General features: G+C 35.8%; 1 protein-coding gene across 46 annotated transcripts in view; it reads left to right on the top strand.

The window, feature by feature from the left end:
• The window catches only part of LOC134483395 (uncharacterized), a 235,289-nt gene that overhangs the window by 44,183 nt on the left and 171,538 nt on the right, over positions 1 to 19,568 (top strand). For 31 of the 46 annotated variants that reach the window (XM_087600715.1, XM_087600861.1, XM_087600727.1 and 28 more), the window contains one exon: positions 15,824 to 15,967. The exons of 4 other annotated variants lie outside the window; for them this stretch is intronic. In XM_087600715.1, coding sequence (XP_087456841.1) covers positions 15,946 to 15,967 — 22 coding nt within the window. In that variant the 5' untranslated portion in view covers positions 15,824 to 15,945. Of the gene's footprint in view, positions 1 to 15,253; positions 15,478 to 15,823; positions 15,968 to 16,643; positions 16,797 to 19,132; positions 19,200 to 19,568 lie in introns of those variants that run through there. 11 more of the 46 variants (XM_087600882.1, XM_087600807.1, XM_087600810.1 and 8 more) reach the window with 4 other exon arrangements.

Genomic DNA, 19,568 nt, shown 5'->3' with positions numbered 1-19,568 from the left:
ATGATTTTTGCACATTAAGTATTTCAAATATGTTGCAATTAGAAAATTATTCTATATATCTCACGTCTTTGAAGGATCAGATCAGAAAACTCTTACATAGCACCATTGGAAGGGGAAGCCCTGGGTCCTTCTTAGACTGAACCCCCAGTGAACTAGATTGTGGGGTGAGGGTGGCAAGGGGGGGAGGATGGTGAGGGGAACACCCATAAAGAAGGGGAGGGGGGAGGAGGATGTTTGCCCGGAGACCAGGAAAGGGAACAACACTCCAAATGTATATAAGAAATACTCAAGTTAATAAAAAAGAAAAAAAAACAAAACAACAACAACAAAAAAAAAAACCTCTTACATACCCATACCTGACTTCATTTTTTCCTGTCCTGTGTTGTGTTAGCTGCAGGGGCCCTCCCCTTGAACCTTCAATCTGCCCTGTCACTTTATCTCAGTTCTCTTACAAAGTGAACATTAACATTTCAAAGAGCTGACAGTATTTTGGGTTATTGGTGTGTGGGAATAATGGCAGTCAGATAAAAAAAGAACATTTGTGTTGGTATACAGGTGCTGCATAAATATAGTATTTCTACAGGTATTTAAATTAGGTTTTGCCACACCCTGAAGGATATGAAGGGGAAAAATCACTAGAGGATTAATATACAGATTATCGTCAGAGGGAAGCCACAGCAGTAGGAGCATTACAGAATAATAAACTTATTTTCAGAGATCTAATAAGGTAACCTAGTTTGAATGTTTACAGTCCTTTATTATCCTTTGATTTTTGTTATTTATTAGTATTTTTTAAATTTTGTAATGTTGAACAGATTCCACAATAAACTGGCGAATTAGGTATAGCATTCTTTGGATATTTTATCTTTTTTATTTTGGCTCTACCCCTGATTGATTGAAATTTATGTGATAGGAAAATAGTATGCTAATTTCTGGTTATTGGCCATTATTCATCAGAAAAATCAACACGGATGTGTATTGTCTTTTTCTTTTGTTTGTTTGTTTGTTTGCAGTTGTTTTGTAACTGTATTTTTTCATTAAAATGTATCATATTTTATATTTTCATTGAAAATTTATTTTAATACAATCAACCATAATTGCAGTTTCTTTTTTTCTACACCTCACAGTTCCTCACCACCTCAATTCCCTTCTATTTCGAATTCCTTTTTTTCTTTAGAACCACGCATCCCAAATTATAACAACCAAGCACAATGAAATGAAATATAATAAGATAAACAAAAACCATGATACTGAGTGTTGACCATGCAACCCAACAGGAGAAAAATTGCAAAAGAAATAGGCAGAAGAATCAGAAACCCACTTCCTAACATATGTAGGAATCCCATAAAAACACTAAACTGAATTTTATAAGATATGAACAGAAGACCCAGTGTAGGCAATTATAAACTCTTGACACAGTGGTCCACAGAGACATGTCATATCCTTTATGTCATTGTATTTTGTTTTCTATTTCAAAATATTGTTTGGATTTAAAATTTTTAATGTATTTCCAAAGTGAAGGCCTGTTGTGACTAATGCCAACAGCACTTTGAGGCATCTTGAAGGTTTTTGCTTCTGTGTTGATTAATATAGATATAGCATAGTAATACCATACCACACACTTTTGTTATTTTAGCTATGTCATATAAATTTACATCTGACATAATGTCTTCTTTTTTTTTTTCCGGGGCTGGGGACTGAACCCAGGGCCTTGTGCTTGCTAGGCAAGCGCTCTACCACTGAGCTAAATCCCCAACACCTGACATAATGTCTTCTACAACTCTTTTATTATTCATGTTTTCTTTATACAATAATTGTGTTTTTTGTTTCCGTATAATGTTACAGCTATATTATTTTTGTTGGCATTGGGTATTACTGATTACTACACTGAATAAGTGAATTCCTTGTGTTAGGATGGCAATTTTCATAAGAATAGCCCTGATAATCCATGACCATAAAAAGCATGTCGAGCTGTTTTCTGTTTTAATTTTCTTAAATTTGCTATTTTTATACCTTACATTTTCATTGTAAACTTTTGAATTTTCTACAGTTATCATATATAATATATATTGTATGTACAGACACACACATGTGTATATATATATACAAAAATGATACTTTTCATAACATGGTGTTAATATATATTTATAATACATTTAACAATGTTGCACATAAATTTATAATATATATGTATTGTAAAGGATATTATGTCTATTATTTCTTTCTCAAAATATTCATTACAGAAACATTATTTTTTCACTAACTTTTAATCCTGGAACTTTACTGAATGTAATTACTAGCACTATGCAGTTTCTGGTTATATATTTAGTACCTTTACTTATAGGATCCTATCATATTTAAATGATCATGAATTGACTTCTGCTTTTCTTACTCCTACTGCCTTTATAACTTACACACTTGTTGCTTCCCTAAGATTCCTAATATTGTACTGAATAAGACATGGAATGTGACCTTCCTAGTCTTGTTTCTGATTTTAATGAAAATACTTTAAGTTTCTTCATTTACTAGGACGCTAGGTCTGAGTTAGTCCTTTCTTGCCTTAATGCTGGAATGGGTTCACTTTATCCTTACCAGTGACCACATTTCTAAGGAAACAGGACACTTGCTTCCCTACTAGACATTTACTCCAATAGCAATGTCTGCATGCATGGTTGGAGTTTTGAGAAAACCTTCATCCTCCTTCCTTGAATTTGTCCTTGGTCTTGTGACGGTGTACCTTTAACTGTAACCATTGGAGTTCATATTTACAACAGCCATGACATTTATAGAGACAACATTTCACAGCATTTCTCTAATCCTCTAGCTTTATTTAATTCCTGCAACTTTTTCTTTAATATTTCTTGATGCCAAAGCAGGTTGTTTGAGATGTCCCAACTGTGACTGAATAATAATAGTCCTTATTCTCAGTATTTTCAACAGTTATTCATTCTACTGCTAATCAACACCCACTATAAAAGGAGTCTTATCTACTCAAAGAATCGTGAGAATGTAACTATGGGAATAAACAGAATAGTTAAAAGGGTATTTGACAAAACGACCATTTAGGAAAATAATATTATTATATTCTCTGCTAGGATCTACAAATTTCTTAGGTATGTTTGCTGCCAATGTTTGCAGTACCATTCCGGAATTCTCTGCTGCAGAAAAGGCATTGATTCTAATCAAGAATGTGGTTGGTTACTTGAATAAGTAGTATTGCCAAAATTACACTACGAGTGCATTTGACCTGGCAGGCCATTAATGTAGTATTTAAGGTTTATCAATGGATAAGAAAATTATGAAGTTTTCCCTGTACTTAGAAAATGCAGAGTCATCTTCTAGCACTATTAAAACTAGCCAGCAAGGAAAGTTTCCTGTATAGCTTAAGTTTGATTTCTCAACGTGAAGCAAATAGAATGTAAAGTCTCTGTAATAACACAGTCTTACCATGATGCTAAATAAGGCAGTCCTTTGCTACACATGTAGCTGGAGCCATGGACTCAAGTATCATACTGATTGTTTGGTAATTGTTCCTGGGGGCTCTGAAGAATCCAGATAGTTGATAAAGCTGCTCTTCCAGAGATTGCAAACCATATATTGGCTGCATTCCTTCCCATAACAATTCCATTGGGGTCCCTGGGATCAGTCTACTTGCTGCCTGTCAGGAGTTGCATCTATTTTAGGGGCTAGAGCCTCTAAAAGGATAGTTATAACAGATTCCTATCTGAAAACACTTCTTGGCAGCAATAATATTTTTTGCCTCTGCAAATGGATGGTTGCTAAAGTGGGGCGGGTACTAGATAGCCTCTCCTTCAGTCTCTGATTCATTTTTTTTTTTTGCATTTTCTTTACACATGAACATTTCTGGGTTAAAGAATTTGAGGTGGGTGGATGGCTCTATCCCTCAATTGGAGACCATGTCTATCTATGAAAGTTGGTTTCTTCAAGTAGTATCTCCACGCTTTTGTGTATCTTAGCTAACATCATCCCTCTTATGTCCTGAGGGCCTCTTGCATCCCTGGCATCTAGGACTTTCTAGTCCCCCTCCATACCTCAAGCCTGCATCATATTTGTATTCATTATCCAGTCATTCTGCACTTCTCTCCAGTCTCATCCCACAACTGACCCTCCTCTCCCTTTATCCCCCCACAACAGACTCCCCTATTCCAAGTCCTTCTTTGCCTCTGCCTCCCATGATTATTTTTTCCCACCTCTAAATGGGATGGAAACATCCATACTTGGTAAGCTTCATAGGGTCTGTGAGTCATGGGAGTTTTGAGATTTGAGGCTAATATCTAGTTATCAGTGAGGCAAAACTAGGAGTGTCCTTTTGGATCAGAGTTATCATATTCATGATGATATTTTCAAGTTCCACCCATTTGCCTTCAATATTGGCGAAGTCTTCATTTTTACTAGCTAAGTAGTATTCTATTGTGTAAACATACCATGTTTTCTGTATCCATTCTTCTGTTGAGAGACATCTGGGTCGATCCCAGCTTCTGGCTCTTATAATAAGGCTGCCATGAACATAACCAAACACATGTTCTTGTTATATGTTGGAGAATCTTTTGAATGATAGTGGTCTTCAGGTAAATATATTTCCAATTTTCTGAGGAACTTCTAGACTGCTTCCAGAGTGGTTGTACCAGCTTACAATCCCATCAACAATGGAGGGGTGTTCCTCTTTCTCCACATCCTTGACACCATCTACTGTCAACTGAGGTTTTGATCTTACCCTTTCTGTTGGGTATGAACTGGAGTACAAGTGTTGTTTTGATACAATTTGCCTGAAGACGAAGTATGCTGAACAATTTTTAGGTACTTCATGGTCATTCTAGATTCCTCAGTTGAGAATTTTCTGTTTACCTCTATATGCCATTTTTAAATTGGATTACTTGATTCTCTGGACTCTAAATTATTGCGTCTTTGTATATTTTGGATATTACATCTCTATCAGATATAGGATTGTTATGTTGTTGTTGTTTTTCCTTTAAACAGTGTCCTTTGCCTTACAGAAATCTTCAGTTTAATGGGGTCCCATTTATCAATTGTTGATCTCAAAGCCTGAGCCATTGGAGTTCTGTTTGGATGTTTTCCCCTGTGACAATATGATCAAGGCTCTTTCCCATTTTTTCTTCTATCAGATTCAGTGTATCTGGTTTCATGTGCAGGTCCTTGTTCCACTTGGACTTGAGAATTGTAAAAGAAGATAAAAATCGTTCAAAATCCATTTTTCTATTTGCAGATCTCCAGTGAGACCAGCACCATTTGTTGAAAATGCTTACTTTTTACTGTACTGTTTTCACTTCTTTGTCAATGATCAGGTGAACATACGTGTGTGGTTTCATTTCTGGGTCTTCAATTCTATTGTATTCATCTACCTGGCTGTCTCTGTACCAATACCATTCAGTTTTTATCATTATTGCTTTGTAGCAAAGCTTGAGTTCAGGGATAGTGATTCACGCAGAAGTTCCTTAATTGTTGGATATAATTGTCACTATACTGGGTTTTTTATTATTCCAGAAAAGGTTGAGAATTAGTCTTTCTATATTTGTGAAAAATTGAGTTGGAATTTTGATCGGGATTTCATGGAAAGTGTGATTGCTTTTGAGAAATGAACATATTTACTATGTTAATCCTACTCCTCCACGATCATGGGAAGTCTTACAATTTTCTGTGGTCTTTTTTTATTTCTTTCTTCAAAGATTTAAAATTCTTTTCATACAGACCTTTCACTTGCTAGTTAGGGTCACAGCAAGATACTTTATGTTATTTGTGGCTATTATAAAGGGTGTTGTTTTCCTATTATCTTTCTTGGTACGTTTGCATTTTCCATAGAAGAATGCTATTGATTTGAGCTAATTTTATATTCAGCCACTTTGGTCAAGTTTTTTATCAGGCTTAGTTATTCTCTGGTGGAACTTTGGGGTCACTTAAGTATACTGTCATTTAATCTGCCAATAGTGATATTTTAACTTCTTCCTTTCCTATTTGTTTCCCTTTGACATTTTTTATTTTCTAATTGTTCTGGCTAGAACATCAAGTAACTTATTGGATAAAAAGAGAAACAGTGATCAGCCTTGTCTTGTTACTGATTTACTATTGGACTGTTTCAAGTTTCTCTCCATTAAATTTGATGGTGGCTGTTAGTTTTCTGTATATTTTTTATTATGTTTAGGTATGTTCTATGAATTTTTGATCTTTCCAAGAATTTTAACATGATGAGGTGTTGTATTTTGCCAATTTTTTTTCTACACTAACTTCAGTTTTTAAACAAAAGCCCCTTATTGCACAAAGAGAAGATATTCTCAAAGGAATGGAGACACTTGCTGAAAAATCCTCAGAACCAATCTCTGAATCACTACAATCCTGAAAAAAAAGATATGCACGCAGTGACATTGCTAACTGCCACTGAGAGTTCAAGTAAGAATATATTTCATGTTGATTAAGTAGGATATTTAATGGCAACATTGCATCTTATTAAGACTCACAGAGACCTCTTTTATGTTATAGAGATCCCCTTTAATTAAAATTGGAAGATTACTTTGTTATTAAAACAGTTTTTGTATAGAAACATGATTCTTCATTTTAAATCATTCTTTTCCCAATTTTGTCCAATGAAACTAGAATCGCCCATCTACCTTATACATATTGATATCGGTAAAAATAGTATAATTTCCTGTTCACTCTTTTTATTAGTCATGGATTGCTAGAGTAACAGAAATTTTGAAATAAATATATAATATCCTACCTGAGATGCTTTCTAATGATTCACAGGTCGAAGTCAATCTAGCTGAATAATAGCTGTCTATGAATAGATGATCCAATAACCTTGTAGTTGTTCATGCTACATGTCTTAGCTGCTCTGTGGTATACAACAGGATTATGATGAAAGCGGTCCTTAAGAACAATTAAGTAATGGATATGGTAGTGAGGTAAAATCAAGGAAGGGAAACAGAAAAACATTCCTTCTACGCTGTCCTTTCATAGGATTACAGTAGAAGATGCAACCCATATTAAAGTCAGATTTTAAATATTAAATTAAATGTTGCATCTTCACATCTCAAAGATCCAGATTGAAAGTAGTCATTCCAATTTAAAACTAGTAAAACTTATTCAAAAGTGTCCTCAAATCTGGACTTTTGCCTAATTCCTGATTTTATATAAGGTGTCAACCAAGAGTAGCTATCACACACACACACAAAATCCTTTAGTATTACATTAATTAGAAAATAAGATGCTTTCTAGAAAATACCGAGGAATCCTTTTCTTTTCAGTACCATCAACAATAACTAAGATCCAATTGCAGAGTGCTGCTCCAATCAGTAGACCCGCTACAGGAAGTAAGTCATAAAAGCGCTGCAGTCTGCAATGTCTCACCCCTCCCCCACCCCGCCAGCCCCAGCTTCCAGGCTTCGGGGAAAGACTATTAACCTGGTGAAACTACAAGGACCAAAATTCCTTTCGGTTTTCAACTTCCTCTGGAGCCAAGGTTAGAAGTGACACCCGCTTTCATTAACTTGATATGCTTTCAGGAACACAAAACCGTCGTTTGCTTTTCCACTTTTCATGTTTAGGATATTTTCGTTTGAATGAATTCGTAATTCTACGAGTAGTACAAGTCCTCCTGTTTTTCGGTAGTCTTGTTTTTTTCAAATGTAAATTTACAAATGCGCCGAAAACTATGTTTTGCTTTCTAAATAAGGAAGTGAAGAGTTCAGCTTTAATTGAGGGATCACAGAAATCACGAACCACTTAGCATAATTTTAAAATGAATATTTTTTCTTGGAATTTTTAGCAGATTAGTAAGCTGTTTTTATTGTTTTAAACGTAAATTTAGATGTGATTCTTTAAATGGAATGTGGATATCTAATACAGGACATACTTTGAATTCTGCAGTTCTTTAATATATCCGCCAAAATGTATCTGAACACAGAAAGCAGAGACAAATTTTATAAGAGATGCTTGTTTCAGTGCCACATAATTTGTCCTCAAGAATTATGCCAATTACAGTGTATGGATAGCCGTCTCAGTGACTTTAAACAAATACTTATCCTTTTTTAAAAAATATTTATTACTCTTTTTATATTGTCAGAAAAGCAGTTTGTTAAGAAAGCAAAAGAAACTTCAATATAGTCTTTTTGTGAAGTCATTTTGGTTATATCAGAATTTAGCATTGAGTCTTAGCAAATAATTTACAGCCAAAGAGCAAGTAGAGGGCCAGTGGATGAAAAATGTCTAACTACTGAGGAAGGCTGGCTCAAAAAGGATCAGAGTGATAAGAAACCATCTTGAAAACAGGAGGAATGAGAAACATACTCAGATAGGAAGACAAGTGGATTCTTGCTTATAGAAAAAAATGGTTCTTGCAAAACAAAGGTTAAAGCAGCTCTCTGTAGTACTTTGCAAACTATGTCACAAAACCATCTTTTATAAAAATGGTTGATGTGGTCTATCATTGAGTCCAATAGCAAAATACCAATGAGATGTGCCCACATCAAGTGAGAAAACTGAGGCAGTTTCAATATTATCTGAGAATAAATATATTACAACAGATAGACTATTACAGGATCCAAACATGGTTCTTATTAAAATAGAATTATATGTGAAATATACATATATCCTAAATAAAAGATTCTGTATTCTGGATGAAATTTGATTGAGGAAGGAAACTGACATTTTTAGGACATTTAAATATTTTGTTGTTGCTGTTTTTCTCGTTTCTGCTATAACTGTTTTCCCTTATAGGTTCAGGTATCTGTCTATAGAGCATTGTGTTTGTCCAATGCTCTACTTGTGTTTAACAGTGTCATTCCAATAATTAAAGTTTTTTTTTCACAAAGACCTTCCCTTTTTAATCAAATTTCTCCTTTCCAATAAAAAACCCTAATAGTTTTGGAGAATTCTACCATCAAATATGGACCTTGCCTAAATTAATGTTTACTCTAATTCTCAACATCATCATAACAAAACAAAATTGAAAGTCAAATTCCTTGAAAATTCACTTTCCATGGAATTTCTGATAGAGTTGTGGAGGTTTGCTGATATCTGTACCCAGTCTTAAGAGCCAGGGAAATTTTGATACCATAGGAAAGAATTATGTCCCAGTCTTCATAACATGGTGTGCTGCAAATTGTGTGAAAATGGCCTGTAATTTACTCTAACATTTCTGTCTAAACATTATGTCATTCTTTTTGCTTTTTGTAATTTCCTCCAGCAGCCAACTATTTATTGTAGGCAGTTGTAGCTATTACCTGAGAATAAATATATTACAACAATTAGACTATAATGTCTGAGAATTCAAGGACTTTCTCTTACATAAGTAGAAATATTAAATAACTTTGAGCTCTTGTAGTCAATCCTCAACCTGTGGACACAACTGCTTAGTCTCGAATATCCTCTGAAGATGGCAGCAGCTTTAAAAAAATATTTTGTTTAACATATTAAGGAAGCCAAGTTTTATATTAATATTTTGTATTATCATTAAAACCTCCCTTTGCCCCAAGGGATTTCTCAGTCTTCGGGGAAAAGGAATCAAAATGACACTGAGATTCCACCTCATACAAGTCGGAATGCCTTAGACCAGAAACTCAGGTGGCAGAAGAAGCTGGTGAGGATGTGTGTCACTCAGAGAAATCACTCAGAAAATTGGAGATAGTATTACCTGAGGAGTCAGCTATACCAATTCATGACACATACTAAAAGATGCTCCAACATATAACAAGGACACATGCTCCACTATGTTCTTAACAGCCTTATTTATAATAGCCAGAAGCTGGAACCCAGATGCCCTCCAAGAGAGGAATGTATGCAGAAAGTGTGGTACATTTATACAAAGGAGTACTATTCAGCTTTTAAAAACAACCTCATGAAATACTTAGGCAAATGAATGGAACTAGTAAATATCATCCTGAGTAAACTAACCCAGTCAGAAATTAACATAAATGGTGTGTACTCACTAGTAAATGGATATTAGCAAAAAAATCTCAGAATACCCACAATACAACTGAAAGACCATATGAAAGTCAAGAAGATGGAAGACCAATTTGTAGATGCTTCGCTTCCTCTAAGAAGGGGAAATAAAATAATAATAAAAGGTAGAGGGTGAGAGGGAATTGGCAGGAAAAGAGGAGTGGGAGGGAAAAGGGGGAGGCAGAATCCAGGTATGGGAGGAGACTGGATAGATGTACAGATGGTCAGGAAATTGAGCAGAAGTTTCTAGGAATGTAGCATGGTGAACTGTTGTAGCCAACAGAAAGTCCCAGATACCAGGAAAGCAAGGACCCGGTGGGGATGACATTAGCTGAAATACCTAAAAAACAGTAGAGAGAATCAGTAGAGACCATATCTGGAGATTAGGCACAGTCTGCAATTGAGACATAGGGCCACTAACCGATCTCACCAATATTAACCTAAAATTACACCTGTCTAAAGGAAAGGCAGAGATAAAAAGTGGAGCAGAGACTGAAGGAAAGGTCATCCACTGATTGCCCCACCTAGAGATCTACCCTGTAAGCATATACCAGATGCAGATACTATTGCTGAGGCATAGAAGTGCTTCCTGAGAGGAGCATGATATAACTATCTGCTGAGAGTCTCTGTCAGAGCCTTACCAATACAGATACGGATAATTGCAGCCAAACATCATACTGAGCACTGGGACCCAAAGGAAGTGTTGTGGAGGACCTGAAGAAGCTAATGGGTTTTGAAAACCCATCAGAAAAACCACAGTATCATTGACCAAACACAGCAGAGCTCTCAAGGACTAAACCACCAACCAAAGAATATACATGGAGGGACCCATGGCTCCAGCTGCCTATGTAGCAGAGGATGGCCTTATCTGGCATCAATGGGAGGGGAGGCCTTTGGTCCTGTGAAGGCTCAGTGCTAGGGCAGTGAGTCTGGAGTTGAGGGCATGGGAAAATCATGTTCATGGAAACAGGACTCGGGAGGTTGAGAGGCAGGGGCCTTTTAGGAGAACCAAGGAACGGAGAGGACATTCGAAATGTTCAATGTATAAAAATCTGTTTAAGTAATTTACTTAAAAAACTCATATAAATCCACATAAACAAACTCAAAGAAGAAAATTACAGGATCATCTCCTTAGATGCAGAAATAGCATTTGGCAAAATATAACACTCTCTCATGTTTAAAGTATTGGATAAATCAGGAATCCAAGGCCATACCTAAACAAAATAAAAACAATTTACTACAAACAAACAGCCAACACCAAATAAATGGAGAGACACCTGAAGGAATGACACTATAATGGGAGACAAGAGAATGATGCTCACTCTCCCAATATATAATAAATATGGTACTCAAAGTGCTAGCTAGAAAAATAAGGCAACAAAAAGAGATCAAGCAGATATAAAACTGCAAAGAAGAAATAAAGGTATCATTATATGCATATGATATGATAGTATATGTAATCAATCACAAACATTCTTCCAGAGAATTACTCCAACAGATAAACCAGTTCAGCAAAGTTGACAAATATAAAATTAACTCAAATAAATCAGTAGCCTTACTGTATACAAATGATAAATTGACTGGGAAAGAAATTAGGGAAATAATCTATAGATAGGACAAATTCTTCACTACCTCCACATATGATAGAGGGCTCATATCAAACATGTATTAAAAAACTCAAGAAACTAACCAAAAAAAGAAAAAAAGAAAAATATCCAAACAAAGAGTGGGTTATAGAAGTAAAAAGAGAATTCACCACAGAGGGATCTTGAATGATTGAGAAGCACCTAAAGAAATGTACAAAGTCCTTAGTGATCTGAGAAATGCAATGAAAATGACCATGAGTTTCCACTTTACATCAATGAGAATGACTAAGATAAAAGCCTCAGGAGAAAGTGCATGTTGTCAAGTATGTGGAGAAGGAGGAACACTCCCAACTGCTGGTATTGGAACCTGGTACAACCACACTGGTAATCAATCAGAGGTTCCTCAAAAAATTGGAAATAGGTCTAGCTGAAGAAGCAACATTACCACTCTTTGGAATATACCCAAAAGAGGCCCCACCATGCTACAGGGGCACATGTTCCACATTTTTCACAGGAGCCAAGTTTTTGATAGTTATAGGATGGAAAACAGAACAGGTGTCCCATGAAAGAAGAATGAGTCCAGTAAATGTGGTTCCTTTACACAGTGGAATACCACTCAGCTATTAAGAACGAGGACATCCTGATTTTTGCAGGCAAAAGGATGGAACTAAAAAAATATATCACCCTGAGTGAGGTAACTCAGACCCAAAAGTACATGCATGGTATGTTCTCACTTATTGGTTGATATTAGTTAAAGAAAAAATATGTAATAATCAAGATCCAGTTAACAGAATTCAGAAAGTTCAGCAAAGCAAAGGGCCCAAGTGAGGACACATCACTCCCATCTGGGAGTGGGAAGACAACAATAACAAGGTGGAGGTTTGATTGATCGGGGAGGGAAAGGGGACATGGGGCAGGCGAGGAAAAGGAGAAGATGATCTGGTATTGTGTGTGAGAAAGGATTGAAACCCTAAGTCCAACAGTAAGAACGGAAACAGGCAATTTCAAGGGGTCGAAGTTTGGGGATATCATCCAGAATATACCAAAGACCTCAAATGTAAGAAACTCTCAAGACTCAAAAGGAAGGACCTTAAACAAAATGCCCTACAATGCGCAGAGGAACTGGTAGAGACCACCTCACACGAAAAGACAAGGCATCCAGTGATGAATGGGGTTCCTTTCCCACTGTCAAAACTCTGACCCATAATTATTTTATTCTAAAAGAACTGCAGGGATGGAAATGGAGAGGAACCTGAGGGGAAAAAAAAGATCGAGAAAGAGGCCCAAAGTGGGATCCGGTTCAAGGGGAAGCCCAAAGGCCTGACACTAGTACTGATGCTGGGGTGTGCTTACAAACAGGAGCCTAGCATGACTGCCCTCTGAAAGGCCCATCAAGTAGCTGAGAAAGTCAGATGCAGGTACTTATACCCAACCAATGGACAGAAGCTAATGATTCCTGTCGTTTAATTTGGGAAAAGCTGGAAAAAGCTGAGGATGAGGAGGACCACCCTGTAGAGGGTCTAGTAGTCTCAATTAACCTGGACCCCCGAGATCTCTCAAACACCAGAACACCAGACAGCATACAGCAGCTGACAGGAGGCCATTAATTAATTAATTAATTTAGGTGTAAAAGTTTAAAATGTATTTTGATGTTTTGAATAATTTAGACAAAACTCACAAAAAATTAACTATGTTCTAATCTTCCAGAGAAATTATTCAATTAACATCTCCTATATGTCTGCTTGTTATGATCTGTGAAGGCACTCACACTGGTGCTGAAGATTCACTCTTCTTCCTTCTTCAATCCCTGCAGACATTTGCTCCTTAGACATATATTCAAACACTAATACAAAGTCCCAACCACTAAAATATTCTATTTAAATATCTATCTTTGCAATCAGCACAATTAAAAAGAAATCAGGTCTACTTGAAAAATTCTGGCCAGCAAATCTGACGACTAGTCGGACATCTTGTTATACCATAAATTCAGACATTGGGTAATATCACAAATATATCTATTTTGGAGTTTAAAACTAAGATTATGTAACAAAAGAATTAATGACTAATCATAACCTCTTGGTATAGCACTCTTTGTAATATTGTCTCAGGAAATGAAGCCTGGTTGGTCTTTGAAAACACCAATGATGTTCACTTAAGATGCTAGAAAATGCAGTGAAGAAGGTCCAAGTGATATTTCCTGACAAACAATCCTTGTTTATATACTAAAACAGATGCAATTTCCTGTAAACTCATGTGTATGAGGTACGCAGTTTTTACTCATGAGAAATTTTTACTATTCTCAATAAAAATGACTTGTTTTTCCCAATTCTTGTTAAGAGAAGGCTAGGGAACAGTTATAAAGCTAGGCTTTGAAATTTGAGGAATAGGCTTAGGACCTGATTTAAATTGTTCTGTCTAGTACCACTGTAGCATTTTCCCATTCCTTTCTCCCCAAGGAAAGAACTTTATCAAAAGTATCTTTCTACTTAATTATCAGATACACATTGTTCATTTAATTTCTGTCCTCTATACCAATCTTACCACCTCCTATCTCTCCATCCTTCATACTGAGTTTGCCAAGACAGTATTAGTGACTAGATATCTTGAACATTAAATCTGCCTAAATCCACAGGAACACTTCTCAGACAAGGCCCCAGCTTAAGCAGTTGTGTACCCTGCAATTGCCCTGAAACCATGTTTGTAATACCTCTTGCTTTGGGACTTTTAGTTTGAATACCATTTTCCTTCCAGAGTTCTTGAGCAAAACTTACTTTTGCTGTACCTTTGTTACAAGAATATTTCCTCAATCCATCCTTACCATTAGTTTTGAAACAATAAGGTTCACTGTCCTCTGCAATATTCTCTTTTCTTCAGACACTCGAGGTCTTTTTGAAAAGTCTGTACTTGTCTAAATCTGTACAAATTAGGGATTCTTCCTCTGAGCAGACTATTGTTTTGTAGGAGTTGGGAAACTGGGACCTAAAAGGGAAAACTGGTGACCTGCAGTGCAAATCACTTGGTATTTGTAGACATTGTGAGTAATGTCTTCTCAGTTAGTCTATTTTCTCAATTTCCACTATTGGCTACCATTTTTGGTATGCACTGATTCTTCAGATTTATCTTGCTTTATCTATCTATCTGTCTGTCTATCTATCTATCTATCTATCTATCTATCTATCTATCTATCTATCTTTCTATCATCTATCTATCATCTATCTATCTATCTATCTATCTATCTATCTATCTATCTATCTATCTATCTCTATTACCTCCACCTTCTTTGTCTCTGTCTTTCTCCCCTTATTTTTTTATTATACTAAATATATAATCCAAGATCAAGAAAAGTACAATGTATTTTTCATTCAGTATTTTATCTAGTATCCTTGGAGGGTTATTCCCTCATGAACTAAACCTTGCTTCCCAAATGTAGTGGAAGAAATTACCATTCAGTAATTTCAATACCAGAGTTACTAAAGAAAAGGAAATGCTTATGTGGCTGGATAATAAATGCTGACCATTTTGGTCTAAACGTTCAATCAGATGTGAAGTCTGTGAGAAGTGATGCCTCAAGGTGAAGGTGCAGAAACTGTGCTCCAAAAATGATGAGGTCATAAGTCTATCGCCTACCCATATTGCTAGTTATGCAGGCATGGAGATGCCATTGACAACAGCTCTGGCTTTTCACTTTGTGGCAGGGATTGATTTCTGAAAACATGACAGAAGAGACTAATGGTTCAAGTGCAACTCATTGGCTGCAAGGTTCCCCAGTATGGGGCGTGTGCAGATAGCATAGGATGATAGACAAGATCAGCAGCACCAATTGGTTGGAGACAGCTCTAGCCCGAATGTCCAACTGTATACGTGCTACAGAGGAAGAGCTAGAGAAGGTATGGAGATCTTTAACAGATGCCAGAAAAAAGTAAGTGGATCACAATTATTAAGATATTGAGTTATTAACACGATTGAAGTTTCATTTTGCTTTGTTCACATTGTTGCTTGATTCTTCTCTTGAAGTAATAAAGTAGTTTAAAACTTTTATTTTGATTTTACAAGACCATATTTTCCAAATGAGACCTTGGACTCTTATAGAAAATGTGGACTGTAAAAACTTACTGGATTCTTTAAGGCACTGCATTTGTAAACTGTTTGAAAAGGCAAGTCTGTGGGACTCTGCAAGTGCCAGGAAGACATGTTTGATATTCAGTATTTGGTAAAGTACTTGCCTAACTAAACAAATTTAAGCTTGAACTTCATCACAAATGCAGGGTGGATTGTACACACAAGGAAAAACACCACCCAGGAGATAGAGGCAGAAAAATATGAATCTCAAGACCATCCTATGGATTTCTCTGGACAGTCTGAATCCATATCAGAGGAAAGGTGATATATGTTCTGTGCTGTTGTATGCTGTAAGTATTTAATTGCTTTTCATTTTATAGCAGTTACATTGAATATATTGAGTTGAGGTCCAGAAAATACTTTCAACTTTTAAGCAATATCCATTCTATGAAAGATGATAGGGTCTTTTAAAATTGTATAATATATGAAAGTATTGTGATTTGGTGGTAAGAGTGTGATGACAAGATTCAGAACACAGTGGTTTGAGTGAGATGCCCAATATTACTTTCAAATTTTCAAATACCTGACTCCATGTCTATGGCTGTTTGGGGAAGATTAGGAGATACAACATTGCTGTGCAAAAAATATCCCTGGAGATAGCATTCTATCATTCAAATATCCCATGATGTTTCAAATAGCCCTCTTTTCTTCTTGGCTTGCCATCCAAGATACAGAAAGTTGAGAAAAAAATCTTTTCCTATTATAATTTTAATATTATTAATATATTTTGTTGTTGTTACTAAAAGATTCCAAAACATAATCCTGGCTATAGTTAAAAACAATACTGACTCCCTGTCTATGCCTCTCAGGTATTACATCTAAAGGCATATACCAAATAGACTGGACTTTCTGCACAAAAAATTTATTTTTAAAAGTAATTAAGAATCAAAATTAAACGTACATTTTAAAATGAAATTAAAAACATTCCTGGTAAATTGTCTCACATCTTTCATCATGTCATCCTAGAGATAGAAGCAAAAGGATTATTAAAGTTTAAAGACAGCCCAGGCATGAGACATTATCTCTCAACTTTCAAATATAAAAAAAAAGTTATAAATAAATGAAGAAATTAAGTAATGTGGAAGAAGGAGGAAGAGGAGAGGACTGTAATAAGCAGAGGTAAAGAAAAGCTCAAGAAACATGAGTAAAATGTTCATCGTATGTAAACTAAAATTCTATGCTATGGAAAGGGGGGGTTTTGGGAAAATCAAGCATGTGCAAATGAAACTTTTGTCCAGAAAAATTACAAAAACATTACCTACACAATCCTTTATATTCCTAGATAGTGAACCCTGTATCTTTTGGGTTACTTTAAAAATCTATTAATTCCACCACACTACTACAACTTTTCTAGGTGCCCATGTTAAATGCCCATTTAATTATGCCTGTATAATTCCTCTTTGTTACACAGATTTTGTAAGCAGTACAGAGAACTTTTTGTAAGTTGCCCAAATAACAATATCAATGCTAGAAATTATACTCAAATCAGAGATTATGAAGGCATAGTTTTCATCTGTTGAACATCATAGCATAGATTATTGCACACATCTCATACATTCGTTTATTCTTAGATACTACTGAGATGGTTATTCTCTCTTTAAATTTGATGTGATCGAGAATCACCTGAAAGGCAAACTCTCTGTCATCCTTGTGCACATTTAATTTAATTAGCTAATGCAGGTAGGAGAACCTGTCCCCCGGGGTAGGACCTGGTTCAAGAGACTTAGCACTGGCCTCTTCAGTAAAAATTTGGCTCTGTATGTCCCAGAAAGGACTCTGCCACTCAAATTAAGAAATTGATAATTGTACATATTCACAATTATTAATTACTTGTATGATTAATAATACAATATATTTTAAGACACACGGATTTCTTCAGGTATTTCCAGTGACCTAATCTTACTTTGCTGCACAGTATATGGATAGATCTAAAGAATTAAATATTTGTTTTCTTGTTTGGGTAACCCTATATAATTCTTGCCTTTTGTAGCTATTGTATAAAATATGGAAGATGAGAGAACTATAATATGATACCTTAACCTTAAAGTCCTAGGTGGCAGATATACATGGAAATCTGTATGATTAAGCCAACCCATTCTATGCAATTCTATTCTTCTTGGCATGAGAAAGCTACTGATACAAATATAGACGTTAAAATAATAAATCAATCTTTCTTACTGAATACTCGCTGCCAGTCATACTATGACAATATTATCAAATACAACAAAACAACACTGACGTTTCACTGACATTGTTCCTAATAAAAATCAATATTTGAAAGGAATCCTTAAAATTCAAAAAGACAGAAGTATGTTTTCAGCCATCTTTAAACTTCTCCAGCATTGGTAGAAGATTCTTAGGGACTGATCTGTCATAGCACAGCCTGTTTCAGGGTGGTCACCTCCATCTCTCATTTTGGCTTGAATTAATATATTACAATAGTTATTTGCTCAGTCCTACATTGAAGCAACTTGAGCCACACAAGAATAGATTCTGAAGGTTCTTCCATAGGATAGAAAGCAGAGTAATTCCATATGCATTCAAAGCCACCTTATTATTTTTGAATATTTTTGCACATTGTGCAAATTCAAAGCACATGTACTATTTTCTAATGCATTTCTCTTACCAGTGTAGACTCTGATTCACAGGAAAAGATATTGCTAAGTCCATATCATATTTACATTTACTGGAAAATAATTCAGTGTATGAACATTTAAAATCAAGAACCTTTCTATATTTTTGGTGTACTCTCATTGGCAAAATAAGCATGCATCTAAATCACCCAGGCTTAAAGGTGCATAGAAGATCCTATGTGATGTTTCTACTTGTAAAATCAAGTATTACCCTGTAAGAGGATATCCCAGAACTCATGTCAGGATTCTAAAAACTACATGGGACTGCAGATCTGGAGCCATAGACAGCCTTTGACACGTACATACTTCTATGCATTTCCCCCCCACAACACAACCCCCCACACACAAACAAAGAGAGAAGTGGGACAGAGAGAAAGAGACAGAAACAGAGAGAGAGCATGAGAGAGAGCGAGAGCGAGAGCAAGAGAGAGAGAGAGAGAGAGAGAGAGAGAGAGAGAGAGAGAGAGAGAGAGGAGAGAACAGAGACTGATAGAGGGAGACAGAGAAAAATATGTACACATGACCAAAATTAATAAAATCTAGCTAACCATGGTGACAAATGACTTTACATCTAGAAACAGAGAAATTATAAACTTTCAGTGAACATGTTTTTATTGTGACAGTGTTATGGCAAGGCACATTTTATGTTAAGCAACTCTCTGGGGTTCCACCAGCCAATTTTATCTCATGTCACTCCCTGTAAGAAAAGTTCCCAATAACCTTGATTCAGTGAGCCTCACGCCAAAATGTACACTCATAATCACCTAGTTGTATGATATTACTAACTGGATATTTTTTTGCATTGGCAACTTTCTTATGCAGATAGCCAAAGATGTTTTGGATTGCCTTAGTCACTTGACAGAACAGAAAATTTGTCTTCCTTGCATAGGTATTCAATGTGTTTGTATGAATTTCTCCTTTAAATGTCCTTTCCCAAACCCTCCCTTTAAAACAATCTCAAATCGACACGGGGATTATTCATACTATTAGGAACTAATCAATAAATATTTTATGATAATTGAACTGAAACTATATTCATTTCCCAGCGGTCACAAATACCATAACAACTGCATACACATAACACAACTAGAAAAACAAAACTAGAAGAACTCCTGGTTTGCTGAGGTAATCTATTGATGTATTTTATGATTCTAATGAACTCACTGCCATCAAAAAAGTACTTCTTGGGGATTTAGCTCAGTGGTAGAGCGCTTGCCTAGGAAGCGCAAGGCCCTGGGTTCGGTCCCCAGCCCTGAAA

Source organism: Rattus norvegicus, chromosome 1 (assembly GCF_021556685.1).
Source record: "Rattus norvegicus strain SHRSP/BbbUtx chromosome 1, alternate assembly SHRSP_T2T, whole genome shotgun sequence".
NCBI classification, from domain to species: domain Eukaryota; kingdom Metazoa; phylum Chordata; class Mammalia; order Rodentia; family Muridae; genus Rattus; species Rattus norvegicus.
Note: the sequence above shows the minus strand (reverse complement) of the source record. Positions and strands in the feature narration are given on the sequence as shown.